The 13,241-nt window shown below is 43.0% G+C and overlaps 4 protein-coding genes across 4 annotated transcripts; 2 read left to right on the forward strand and 2 right to left on the reverse strand.

Annotated features, from left to right (window-relative positions):
* Positions 1-73: 73 nt before the first annotated feature.
* On the forward strand, positions 74-5,915 carry BCR41DRAFT_370937 (hypothetical protein; the record flags this gene model as incomplete). The annotated part of the gene is made up of 10 exons (XM_022026565.1): positions 74-2,098; positions 2,217-2,423; positions 2,516-2,827; positions 2,944-3,299; positions 3,382-3,549; positions 3,641-3,755; positions 3,890-4,222; positions 4,308-4,883; positions 4,980-5,330; positions 5,502-5,915. 10 exons carry the CDS (start codon positions 74-76, stop codon positions 5,913-5,915), a joined length of 4,857 nt encoding a protein of 1,618 aa, XP_021880954.1.
* A 1,841-nt stretch (positions 5,916-7,756) lies between these two features.
* BCR41DRAFT_295390 (kinase-like domain-containing protein) lies at positions 7,757-8,317 on the reverse strand (the record flags this gene model as incomplete). Its single annotated transcript, XM_022020416.1, has 1 exon — positions 7,757-8,317. A coding segment is annotated over one exon (561 nt), but the record flags the coding sequence as incomplete, so codon positions are not given.
* Positions 8,318-10,282: 1,965 nt separating this feature from the next.
* On the forward strand, positions 10,283-11,463 carry BCR41DRAFT_354168 (hypothetical protein). Its single transcript, XM_022024261.1, has one exon. It carries the CDS (start codon positions 10,398-10,400, stop codon positions 11,139-11,141), a length of 744 nt encoding a protein of 247 aa, XP_021880956.1. The 5' UTR covers positions 10,283-10,397; the 3' UTR covers positions 11,142-11,463.
* Positions 11,464-12,028: 565 nt separating this feature from the next.
* On the reverse strand, positions 12,029-13,182 carry BCR41DRAFT_354169 (hypothetical protein). The gene is made up of 4 exons (XM_022024262.1): positions 13,116-13,182; positions 12,747-13,031; positions 12,534-12,644; positions 12,029-12,439 (listed from the first exon to the last, which is right to left on the reverse strand). The coding sequence occupies exons 1-4, from the start codon at positions 13,150-13,152 to the stop codon at positions 12,183-12,185; spliced, it is 690 nt and encodes a 229-aa protein (XP_021880957.1). The 5' UTR covers positions 13,153-13,182; the 3' UTR covers positions 12,029-12,182.
* Positions 13,183-13,241: the final 59 nt, after the last annotated feature.

Genomic DNA, 13,241 nt, shown 5'->3' on the forward strand with positions numbered 1-13,241 from the left:
AGCCATGCCAAAGCATTCAGACCCATCCTCATTTCCTAACCTGAGGCCGCCGACAAACTCAAATCCACTGACCATGCCACAGCCTTCAACATATCGCCCAAAGACTAGCTACCAACCTACATCGTCGTTCTCTCCAAAGAAGGAGTCGAAAAAGCCTCTTTCTGTACCATCCCCTAGCCTATCGTGGCAGTCAGCAACCTCTGGTACTTCAATTCAAAATCACCATGGATACCAGTCATCACAGAGCCAGCATCGTCCACCCTTGCATCCCAGCGAATCGTTTGATGCAGATGACAGACCCACGGAACTGATTCCCATCCTTGACGATCACAGCCCCGGTCATGCTCATCTAAGCGCTCAGCATCCACCGTCCACATCTTCCACTGTACCTCCCTCACCTACTTTGGTAGCTGTCTCACCATCGCCCTCTTTCACTACCATTTCTTATCTTCCAGCATCACCTGGTCCATCTGACTTAGAGAACCGTCCGACAGAATTACCAGTACAGGATGTCTTTCAGCAGCATGAGTCATCCAGAAAAGCGAACACTGTCCCAATGACCCAGCCTATGCCGCTCGCTCCATCTACGCCACTGTCTGCTCCTATTACAAAGTTTCCGACGGCAACTACTTTTGTACCATCTACCACCTACAAATCCACCAAGAAGGAGGCATTCAAAGCCCCACCGCCGCCTCAGCCATCAAATACCAATAACTTCGATACCACTGTCAAGGTGGAGGTTTCCAGCGTCAAGGTGGAGGTTACTGATGTCAAGATAAGTAGCAACCAGCAGCAGTACAGCAATTCTTATAAGGTTAGTCTCAATAATCCGCCTGTACGGCAACAAAGCAACGCATCCTTGGATAGCCCAATTTCCCTTGATGGTTTGATGGATAGTATTGAGGCAATGGCACGGCCCTCATCGTCTCCTCTAGTGGCTTCTACCCATCAAGGTCCTACCTCACAACAGCTTGGTAGTGCTGACTACTTCAAACCTCTCCCAGTTATCAAAGGAAACGAGGCAGAGCAGAAGCGTTACTCTTTATCGGATGCCCCCGTCGCATCAACTTCCTCACCAGGCGTCTCGCGGCTCGTTCCAAAATCGCATGCCAGTTCACACTTACCACCATTTCCCGAGGACCAAGGCGATTTATCAAATACCAGTAATCCAAATGTATCTAACACGGCTACGCGAACTACACAGCCCTCTGCGGGTGGACAGTCTAACGTTACTTTATCTCATGGGAGAAATCAAGGCGAATTAGAACAGGCCTCATTCCAACACAATTCAACGGTGCAATCTCATCCACCACATAACCACAATCATATTGGAGGCAATGCAATGATGCTCTTTAGTCAGCCAGAGTTTGTTCACAACCCAATCACTTCCATGGCGGCACTTGCCGATCGCCCAGAACAGAAAGCGCCTTCGATGGTACGTCGAGGAAAGACTCTCCGGAGAGCGGCCGGAGTAACCGGGGCAAATCACCAAGTGGAACAAACCCTTGTACCTCCGCCGCCACCAACAAAGGTGACATCTGAAGAACTTTATCCTTATCTGCTCAGACTCGTTCTTTTGGCTCAAGAGGACGAAGCGCCGCCGCCTACACCAGCTTTGCCTGTCACTAACAAGGACACCCATAAGGATCTCGTAAAAGTATTGAGGTCCAAAGTGAAGGATATTCTGTCAGGCAAGGATCAGAATCCAGCATATCAGGATTCAGTTGTAAAAAAGGCCCTCAGCAACATGGAGCCAAAGCAGTTCAAGGCTTCTACCAATGCGGAGGAGCTTATGCTTGGGTTTTCCATAGAAATGTCCAGGATTCAACAGACTATGAACATACCTACCAACAATCGAGACGCCCAAATCAGCATTATGGTTAATTTGCTACGCGAAGCTATACAACAAGATCCATTTGTTGGCCATGAGGCGATTTTACAACGGTTAGATAAGCAAGTGAAGACGACCGCTACAAAGCCAAATAACTCTACAGCGCAAGCGGAAGAGCATACAAAGGTGATTAAGGAGCTGTTTAAGCATCTGGAAGCTGTAAGACATCAGCGTATGAATGACCTCCGTCGAAACTCGACTAGACAGGTATGCCTTTTATTATAACTTCCTCCTTTTATGTTTGCTTAACCACTTTTGTGAAAGCTGTAGTTCTGCTATTGGCGCTTTCTAAACTTTTTTTTTTTTTTTTTTTTTTTTTGACAAGGCTGCGATTGAGGACTTGAAAAAGTGTCTCTCCAATCTTGAACTTGATTCATTCCCGTACCCCGGCATGGCAGACTACCATCATAGAGAACATCATGAAGAATTCAAGACGCGCGAGCGCAGTGCACTCAATGGCTTCATTCGTGGTCTTTCTGCTGGTCGTCCCAACTTGATGTCAATCAATACCCCATCAAGGCTATATCATCCTGTAAGTAAAACAGTACCACGTGCACGTAAGCTCTAAACGGACTTTCTGAAATATATTGCAGAATATCTGCTAACATCTTTAATGCCGTTTAGAATGAGTTTACTTTCATTCCAGAGAATCCTAAAGCATACTACCATGTGCTCTTAGAGATGTGTGTAGATCATGCTATAGCATCGCGTAAGGAGGATGATCCCGCAGCAAACCTTCTTTCCACTCCAACACGGGCTCTTTTGATTGATTGTGGTGTTCGTTGGCGATTAACTTCCAGTTGGAGAGAAATCATGTATATGGAAATCATTAAAGAACGATATAGAGAAGGCAAAGTTTCTGTCCACTTTCTCTTGGACTTCCTTCAAACAAAGTTTTACAAGGATTCTGAAGTGCATCAATGGCATATTTCTGAGGTAGGGAAAAAAAAAAAAAAAAAAAAAAAAAAAAAAAAGGATCTAGTCATAACTGCTTTATTTAGTGATTGCTGCTTTGTCACAGCTTAACAGTTACAAATCTTGTTTCTCAACAGGTCAATATGTTAGGAGATGTATATGGTGGCCTGAACCATATGATATTTGACAATATCAATCACGATATTAAGGACTTGGAGTCAGTCAGCGCAGCATATTTCAGGCCAATGATGGATATTCTTGACCGCGTGCATCAGCAAGAAGTATATCAGCGATTGAACATCGATTTGACACCTTTTTTTGAGGATATAAAGGAGACTGTATTATTGGAGTCGATTCGTAGCTATAACGCCAAAGATGCTGAGGTTCAAAAGGAAGGATATGAAAATGAAACCGTTCCCTTAACAAAAATGGCTCTTTATATTGTGTCTGAGCATGGAATAATGAAAAAAAGGTTCCCACAGCCACTGTTCGGGTAAGTATGCAAGCATTTTTATGCCTTGTCCTCCACCCCACCCCTCTTTTTTTTATATTAATGCTTTTACTATCTTTCATAGTGCTGTCGATGTTGCTGCTATCGTAGTAGAAAACAATCTTCGAAATTTTGTTCCTCTGATGCAGAATATGGCCAATATGGATGCAAAGAAGCTACCTATGGCTGATGTGTTTCCATTATACCAGCTTTGCCGCGAGCTTGTTACCCTTTTTGAGCTGTATGCGCCAAGGTATGTTACTTAATGGGTTTCGATCGATTTAAGTGATCGGTAGCGATACATTACGAATCCTCATATTTTTATTCATTCTTGTACTATATAGCTCAAGTGCTCATTTTAATATCTCCACCTGGTTTAAGCCTTATGTTCATAAATACCTGGAGATGCTTGACGCATCTATTACCGAATGGGTCACAGCTGCTATCAAGCAAGATCAAGTATGACCATGTTGTTTTTGTACAATGGCGAAGTATTTTATTTTTTGTACCGTGAATGGCTGGAGATAATACCAGCGCCAAACATCATACTTACTCTTTTCCCACTATTATTAATATTAAACGCTCATCACTAGTTTGAGGAAGTGAGTGTTGGCGCAGGCCATTCTTCCTCCGCAAGCGACCTCTTTGCTTTCTTTTATGAGCCTTTGACCTGGGTCAAGGGATTGAATTGGCCAGATGACTATCAAAGAGCAATATTTATCTCCAGTCTTGCTAAAGTATTTTGCAAGGCTGTGGATTTATATGCGCAATACATGGAAACAATGTTCCACGGCTGTATGCCTTCCTCGGTCTCATCCGTGGCATCAACAGAATCCAAGACTCTTACTGAGCAGCTTGCGTCGTTTACCTTCAGATCAGAAAGCACAGAGGCAAAGAAAGCGGCGCAATTTGTATTCACACCTAAGGTATTCGAAGGATAAGGACTGTGGTGTCGCTGATGTATGTGTGCTTCATTAGTATTTACCTTGGTAATATTTCGTGGTTAACTAGATGTGCGTTCTTGTGAACAACATTGAAGCCGTGCGACAACGGCTAGATGAGCTCTACCGCAACATGGATGTAGACAATACTGTTCAAACACTTCGAGATCATCAAGGTGATATTGAATCCGATCCAAATGCCCCGCAACAGTTTGAAATTATTTTTGTCTGCGCGGAAAGACTGCAACCAATGGATTCAAACGAGGCTAGCGACCCCTTTATTGTGATGTCGCATGAAAATAAGGAAGTCTTCCGATCCAAAACCATTTACGCAAACATCAATCCACGCTGGAATGAGGTCTATCAGGTGACTTTGACTAAAGAAATCACTTACCATATCCAAATCTTTGACGCGGACAAGATGCATAAAGATCGATTGTGCGGATCACAGTACTTAATCATCAATCCTGAGGACTACGAGGACTATATGGCACATGATGTATGGCTAGATTTGATACAAATCGGCCGCCTTTTGTTACGAATCACGATGAAGGGCGAACGTGATGATGTCCAGTTCTTTTTTGGTAGAACTTTCCGGTCTTTAAAGCGCAAAGAAGCTGATATGAGCGGCATGATTGTAGATGCTGTAAGTCTGGGGAATTGGGTCTTCACGTATTTCTTTATATGTATATGTTGATTTTGAAGGCTTATGATAGGCTAACGCTGTCCAAAAATCCTGCAGATGGTACCATGTGCACAAGCTTGCTTGACAGAAAAGGTCCTTTTTAGCAACTTCCGGTCCAAGGCTCTATTTCCTTTCTTTAGCAGCTCTGTTTCATCTGCTAAAGTCACAAAGGTGTCAGATGAGGATTGCGATAATGCACTTGGTCAGCTAATTGATTATCTCGAAGCATCTTTGCCGGTTCTCTATGACTATCTCACAACTGAAGGAATGACACTTGTGATCACAAGGCTTTGGAAGGAGATCTTGATTACTATTGAATCGCTGCTAATGCCACCACTTTCAAACACTGTATCTGATCGGACGCCATTGACTGAAATAGAAATGCATGTTGTCTTCAAAATTGTAGAGGTAAAATATTTACAAACAAACGATGTGAACAAACATTGACGTGCAAGTCTCTGCGTTTGATAAATAGACATTTTTCTTTTTCTGTGTTCTGCTTGCCCATATTTGTCAAAGCGCTCGAGACTAACATAAAGTTCTACGTTTCCATATAAAAATATTATCTGAAATGGTTAGTTTATCAAACTCTATCTGAATGGTGGAGATGCAGGAGATGGTTTCCCATTGAAGGTTCTTGAGATTCCAAAGTATAGGGATCTGCTGACAGTTCGACCCATCTATGACGCGTCAACTGAAGAATTGATTGCAGAGTATAATCGGGCTCTAACTGTGCCGGGACGCGGGCGCCTAGCCAGGCAACAGAGCGATTATGATCGTCGGGCAGGGGGTGTAGCCAAACGACCCAGTGCCGATTCAATGACGCCAAACCCTGAAACAATTTTGAGGATTTTGCGAATGAGGCATGACGAGAATGTTGAACCCTTTTTGAAACAAGCCATCGAAACACAGTCCAAGATTCGTGAGGAACGAGCACAGGCCAAGCGAAAGCAACTCGTGTACCAAAGGCAAATTCAACGTGATCAACTTTAAAAAAAAATAGACTTTCTCCATATATCCATATTCTTTTTCTTGTTGCCTTTTATTATATTATAACAAACAAAAAAAAAAAAAAAAAAAAATTACTGGAGGTTTGCAGATGCGAGTACTTGTCGTGCGATTCGTCGCTGATCAATGCGGCGCTCACCAAATTGTAAAGATCCTTTCAAGATCATAGTGGCTAATGTCTGTCGCTTCTGAATACCCTCTGCATTCTTCCAGCGGACCAATAAGCTCAGGACCTGGTTCCTATTGACGCTCTCTGTTACACGATAACACACGTCCATGGCATGCTCTAGCGACGCTTGTTCCGACATACTATTGTCAACCAAATAAAAAAAAAAAAGTTGGATAAATACTCTTACTTGCTCTAAAAAATAAAGTAAAATAAAAAAAATAAAATAAAATTTTACCTCAGATCTGTATCAAGTAACACTTTCACACAGTGGTACCTAAGCCTGATGGCTGCTTCTGCCAAGGCATTATTCTCCTGACAGCGAATGTTAGGGTCTGCTCCATAGTCTAGCAATGTCTCAACCATTAAAGCATTATCATTCAGAATGAACGCAGTCATCAATGGAGTCCTACGTTCGCTATCTTGTGCGTTAGGGTTAGCACCCATCTTCAGCATATATTCAAGAAGCTCGTCGCAATCCCGCCCGTACTGCGTTAATAAATGAAGTGGCGTTTGAGAACTGTCGTCGAGCTCATTGAGATTGAGATTAGAGCCCGCAGATTCGCACAGGAGCTTCATAACTTCATAGCTATCGCTCATGGCTGCAGCATGAAGCGGAGTTCTGCCTGACATGTTATAATATGGCTCCATAACATTAGCGCCATGGTCGAGATGCCATTTTACGGCTTCAAGGTTGCCATTTCGGCAAGCTCCGAAAAAGTCTTTGATCTTGGTTTTGCCATCCAGTGGTATCCAAACGTTATTCGTGGGAGCGGTTTTTATACATCCACCGAACCCAGGTCCACTCCTTGGCGTCGATGTCACAGAAGGAATTGCTGGTGTGAAATTTTGGAGAGGGTTGGGCATGACACTATAGTTTGGGCCTTGCGGTATCGTGTCTGATGAGGGTAAACGGAGCGCCATGATATTGTTTGTAGGTGGAGGAGGATATTGCACTGGTGAGCCAAATCCACGATGCTGAAGTTGAGATGGTGGTTCATCCATTTCCCACCCTTTTTCTTCAATGGGTTGTTGTGCCGATATCTCCGGTAGCACTGTGGACATACTGGTGTTCTTTGGACTTCGTCTTCCCATATCATGAGTTACGATTGGGTGGTGTAGTCCAGTATTAGTATTGGCTTGATTAGTCTGATGAGATACGCCACGCGTCTTTTGCGAAACTGGGGCCTGAATCCAATTAGGACGAACAAAAGCCACGGCTGAGTCCGGCATACCAAGTCTCTTGTTCACGGCATCTTTATAAAATACAAGTGTTGAAGTCAGTTGCATGTGTTGTCCGTCACTTGAAAATAATCATATGGCATTCCAAGCAATATAAAACATACTCACCATCAGATATTTTGATTTCCTTGATACGTCCAGTCAGAGCCGTCTCTAATGAGTGCTGTGAGTTGCCCATATTGGCATTATTCCTAGAAGGCTTGGGAACCAGGCGCGAGACGTTGGCAATGGACTTTGTGCGGGATCCTCCTCCTACTGAAACCATGTGATTGAGTGAATTGACTTGCGTTACAGGCGCCGAATTTCGCTGCGATTCCATTATAACTGGAACAGCGTGGGTCTCGGTGGGTAACGAGCGAAGTCCACATAAGTCTTCAGGAGCAGCAGTTTGTATGGTACCATTTTCTTCTGCCTGCATCCCATTATGATCTGAAAGCATTTTGTCCAGAGTTTTCAAAATGACAGGAAGTGGTGGTCGTTTTGATGGCTCTCCGTCCCAGCATTGCTGATAAAGATTTGAGTATTCAATGGGTGTTCCCGGTACTATTTTTTCTCGCCTTCCCCTCATGATCTGAAAAGGCAGCAGAAAGTTTTCGCCATCATGATCAAATGGCGGGTATCCTGAAGTCAGTTCCCACATGATGACTCCTAGACTGTAAACATCTGAGCTGTGATCGAAATGTGCGTTTTTAAGACGCTCCGGAGAGATATAGGGGACCACACCCCGGACTCCATTATTAGAATTAGCATGATTGACGTATCTTGAGAGACCAAAGTCAGTTATGAGAGCTCTTCCAGATTGATCAATCAGAACATTTCTGGAGTGAAGGTCATGATGACAAATATTGTCTTCATGAATGAAACTGATGCCAGCTGCAACGTCTCTAGCAAGTCTCATCTTGTTTGCCCAATTGAGCGAGTCGAAGTGACGAGAAAGATAATCACGAAGACTTCCTTTCCCTGCAAACTGTAGGACCATTCCATAATCGCCTGTGTTCTTCATGCGAGTAATTCCATAGAATTTCACAATATTTTCAGAGTCTTGTACTAGTTTGTGGATTCCAACCTGTATCCATATAAGAAAAACAGTTAGGGTCAAAGTCGGCTCTTAGGAACAATTAAAGGGTATCATCGGATTTTGATCTAGGGGTTGCCTCTGGAGACCAGTTACCGACAATAACTGAGCATCCAGGAGTGTGAACAACTCACCCAAATGCCCAAATATTCAATATGTGGTCACTTTTGGCCTTATAAACGAGTGTTTTCCTTTTCTAATATCTGTTCGATATAGAAACACCGCCTCTCCGGAACCTGACGAATATCATTAGAGGAATAAAAAATGTCTCAAGCATTCAATGCTTTGATAATTCCCCCTCGTCTATTAAGCATTTTTTATTCGGTCAATCTCCTCATGGAGAGTTGGACCAAGTTTTTTTTTTTTTTTTTTTGTACAAGAAAGAAAGGAAGAAAACATACCTCTTGAATAAAATCTGCAGGATTGAAGAGAACCTTGACAGCGACACGCATGCCGCGCCACGTTCCAGCGTGGATCATGCCAAAGCCTCCACTTGCGACGCCCATTTGCAAGTCTTGGATATGATTGAAGTCGATTTGACGAAGTAGTTTATCCTTTACGGCCCCTTCGAGCCATTGTTGTTCCTTATCATTGAGCAGCACGACGGGCGCAGTATTGTCGGCCATGCGAATTTGCTGATGTTAGCAAGAATGATAACAATAATTATGATGAGAATATGCTGAATATTAAAAGGAAAGGGAATATGAAGGGTTCAGGGGAACAGGTAGTAGTAGGGTTGCGAGATGGAGAGAAGGCGAAATGAGACACAGATGGATGGTAACTTTGCCGCAGCGTATGTTAGGTGGTGTGGGCGCATGAACTAGAACATGGTCGAGCTACTACGTACAAATAACAGTTTGATGTCATGTACACATGTACACCTTGTCACACGTGCGAAATCTATAATAATCTGTATGGCACGTGCTAACGTTGCGGAATTCCTTTCAACCACGTAGAGACAAAACACGGAGCTGGAGAGTACGTATTAAGGACTCATTATAATAGTTAGTCTGTTGTGCGCCATTATCCGCCCTATGGCAGCAACTCTTTCTTGTGGAACCAGTCTTTTATTGGTGCCTGAGATTCCAGAACCAAAGCAAGGTAAATGAATAGCGTGCGATACCCTAATTTCTTTTTCGATACAGTAGAAAAATGAGGGCGAGTGTGGGACAGGAGAGAGTTACTAGCTCAAGTAGTGGGCTAAAAGATGCTTTTTAGCACCTTAGGAGGCGCGCTGCCCACGTGCACGCATGATGAACGATTATTCCAGATGCAAGGCATGTAAGGAACACAAACCACAATACGCGTTGAGCGAATTGTACCAATGCACATGTCTCCACTATTCGCTTTATTGTTGCTAGATAGAAATCATTTCCTTTCTTGTTAAGCTATATATTCAGTGGAGTCGCTTGGATAGCGGACATAGACCTTGATCAAAGTGTCACTGCTACTATAAGCGTACGAATCCCAGGTGAGGTCAGATCAACTCGATTTAAAGCATCAAAAAGCATACCAGGAACACTAATGAGACAGTCCACAATCTAGCTATCAAACAAAATATGAGCCGATTGCCACCCTCACGCCTTTTCAAGTTTTAACGGTCATCGCATCACCAATCTTAGGACGTTGTAAGTCAGGCGAGTGCATCTTATGCTTTTATCGTCCAGCTTCTTTTAGTCTACATTTATGAGAGTAGATTAGCATACTCTAAATATCGCGTGGTGTGGCGCGAATTGAAGGTAAAAGGTTGACACAGTGCGCTGCGGGAAAATATGAGTGGCGGGAGGCAGAGCAGGACAATGGGAGTTCATATAAATATCATCCGTGAGCTCAGGTTTCGTTTCTTCTTCTCTTTCTTTTTATCCACCCGCTCCTTCACCTCCCTCTCAACTCTCGAATCTTTTATGCCCAGAAGGGCACTTACTATTTTGACTCATATTGGTTTCGAAAAGCATCCCATCTTAACAATTGTATTTATATACTTATGGACCCCATGATAGCCGCAGATATCCTCCCATTGACTATCGAGACCAACTCCTTAAACCCTTCTATGGCCAATACATCTTTACATGACCCCATTTTCCCTTCAAAAGATAATATTCAGATTACACCTCAAGCTGACAAGTTCGGAGAAGATGCTGTTCTGACCGACCCCTTATCCACCATTACCAGTGCCCCCTCATCAGATGATTGCCCAGACGATCATCAAGAGCGCTCAGAAGATGTTGCAAATGTTGTTAGCTCACCTCATGGCCACACCGCCAACAACATTGATATCCGCAGCTCGCATCAACAAAGCACTGTCCTATCTGACTCCACTATGACTTTTAATACAGCTGAAACAGCAGAAGAACGATCAATAAAGGATCTCTCAAGTACTAACGTAAAGGAGGAGCAAAAGAGCCAGGATAAAGTCGAAGATTTAAGCAAGATGAGTGACGAATCCAGCTTGAAAACATCATTTGACCAAGGCGAAGAGCTTATTGATGACAAAGAGCAAGCCCAAGAAGAACCTCGCGAGTCTCTGAGTCGTCCTCTGAGTCGTCAGGAACTACGCCGCAAAAGTAGCTTTTTTAATTCAAAAGACATTGCTGTTTCTGATAAGCGATACGGGACATGGTCCGGTTCTTCCTCTATTTCAGCCTCCATGCGGCCTATCACAGATCCACGTTTCAAAAGTCGTTTTCAAAGTCTGCTGTCGCAGTGGAAAGCTAGGGAAGGCAACTGAGTCGTCTTAAAAAGACTATGCTTTCTGTCTACTCTACGTATACGGATGTGCCATTCAAGTGTTGTTATTCCAAACCACCAGACTCATTGTTCACTTGAAAGTGCTACAAATATGCATGGGAGAGCTCTGAGCATTCTTAAAAAAAAAAAAAAAAAAAGTGTGGGCTTTTATTCAAAATGTGCTTTTTTCGCTGCTCATTCAACATTTACCTAAACACAATCACCCTCCCAGGTTCTTTGTTTGTTATATATATTTATAATTTAATACCTTACTATCATTATTTAAGCGCTTAGCAATCTAACAAAGCTTTAAACGTGTACACCACAAAATGTCTGATAATATGCAAATTATAGAATAAGTTACACAGAGACTAACCCTGCTCCAAATGGCCAGGAATGTGGGTTAGAAGAACTTTTAAGGTTGTCAAACAATGTCTGCTCAGTCCTGTTGAAAATGCCACTCCTAAAATAGCCTAGGAGAGCCGTCAGAGTAGACTACATACATGTATATTGGGTTTGCTGAACTTTTAGCCAGATTCAGTTAGCGCACCAGGATATCCTTGCATATCACAAGCTTTTTAGGCAATTAGGGCAGTAGGTACAGAGCACATGTAGTAGCATGGCATTCGCCGTTTTTTGTTTTTTGATGAATCAATCAGAGTCCTTCATGAGGCTGCAATACATCAACGACTACAATGTACCGAAGGGATGTCTCCGACAGAAATGACAAGACAGGAAAGCAATAAACCTATGGAAATACAAGTTTGACAAACAAGTGCCTACTTAAAGATTAGCCTTCAAGGAAAAGTTCCAAGTGCAGAGTTGAATCCAATCGCCTCTGCTCTCATCGATGCAGCCTATTCTTTAACCAATCTTTGTTTGTACATAAACTGGGTTACACTACTACCAGTTGGAGAAATTTGTTTTATTCTATTATAGTATGAGGGAGTGAATGAGCAATGTGAAAGGAGGATGACTTCGATAACCGAGCCATTAGTGTCTGAGCTCCTCCTAATGATAAAGAGTCACACAATATAGTCCTTCATAATAGATCCAGGGCCATATCATTGTCCTTCTTTAACAACTCAAGCATGCCTGGTGGCAATAATGGCTGAGGTAACTTTGGCTTTCTAGATTTCTTTTCAGTTTCGTTCACTTTTGATGACCCTCCTTCGGATGACGCTATTGATGATGTTTCCGTAGAGGACAGGGCGATGTAGCGAAAAGGCATGGTCACAGTTTCATTCTTGCGCAGCTTGATCTCAGGATGATCGATAAATGGGATTTCATCTAAAGAAACTGGATAGTAGTTAACCAAGAGATGAATTGAGTTTAATTGGTCGAGTCCCTAAACACTTTGCAGAAAGATGGACGCATTACATCAATTTTATACCTTGGCCTTCAACAATTCTGCGGGTGACATTGACAGCAGTATCTGTTGTCATTTGAACCGCGCCCAAGTGACGGGTAGCGAAGCCTAGCTTCCTTAGCTCGCCAGTACGATCTAGGGTGATGAACAGGTGATAAGTCGGAAGACTGATCGTGAGCCACTATGACAAACTACTTGAGTTCAGTCATCAAGAATTTCTCCTAACTTCTGAATTACCTCTTGGTGGATCATCCCCCAAAATGCCTCCAAAAAGAAAGAAATCAAATTCCTTAGCATCTCCAGGGCTCAGGACATGTGGCGAAGCTGGATCAAGAAGGCACACTCTTTGATGAGGTATGCGGTCACTCATAGCCATAATGTCTTCAGTATGACAATGGGCCTTTGCCAGAGTTTCAGGCATATCTGCCAAGGTTTTGGGAGTCAGAGCTGTAAAGTAAATATGCTCTGGGCCACAGACTGAGACCATGTGTTCATACTCGAGCTTGCACCAGTCATGCATGCCTATTTTACCAATACTAATTGTTTAGTTTCCTATTACCATCGCCTTTTGGAAATTTATAGACTTCCCGTGCAAAGCGCAAATACCCTCTTCCATGTGCTCGATAATGTAATTTTTTGCCATCTTGTTTGATTTAATGATTCAGTAATTTTTTGATCGGAAATGAAGTATTAACATGTATGGTATACATGTGGCTTAAGTGCTTGACAAAT

Source organism: Lobosporangium transversale (assembly GCF_002105155.1).
Source record: "Lobosporangium transversale strain NRRL 3116 chromosome Unknown BCR41scaffold_20, whole genome shotgun sequence".
Classification (NCBI taxonomy): domain Eukaryota; kingdom Fungi; phylum Mortierellomycota; class Mortierellomycetes; order Mortierellales; family Mortierellaceae; genus Lobosporangium; species Lobosporangium transversale.

Excerpts from the sequence above, each read along its gene's own strand:
- BCR41DRAFT_354168 (XM_022024261.1), top strand. The coding sequence starts at position 10,398 with ATGGACCCCATGATAGCCGCAGATATCCTCCCATTGACTATCGAGACC.
- BCR41DRAFT_354169 (XM_022024262.1), bottom strand. The coding sequence starts at position 13,152 with ATGGCAAAAAATTACATTATCGAGCACATGGAAGAGG. Across the intron at positions 13,032-13,115 it reads TATCGAGCACATGGAAGAGG|GCATGCATGACTGGTGCAAG; the intron begins GTATTTGCGCTT and ends TTGGTAAAATAG. Across the intron at positions 12,440-12,533 it reads CAGAATTGTTGAAGGCCAAG|TTTCTTTAGATGAAATCCCA; the intron begins GTATAAAATTGA and ends ACTACTATCCAG.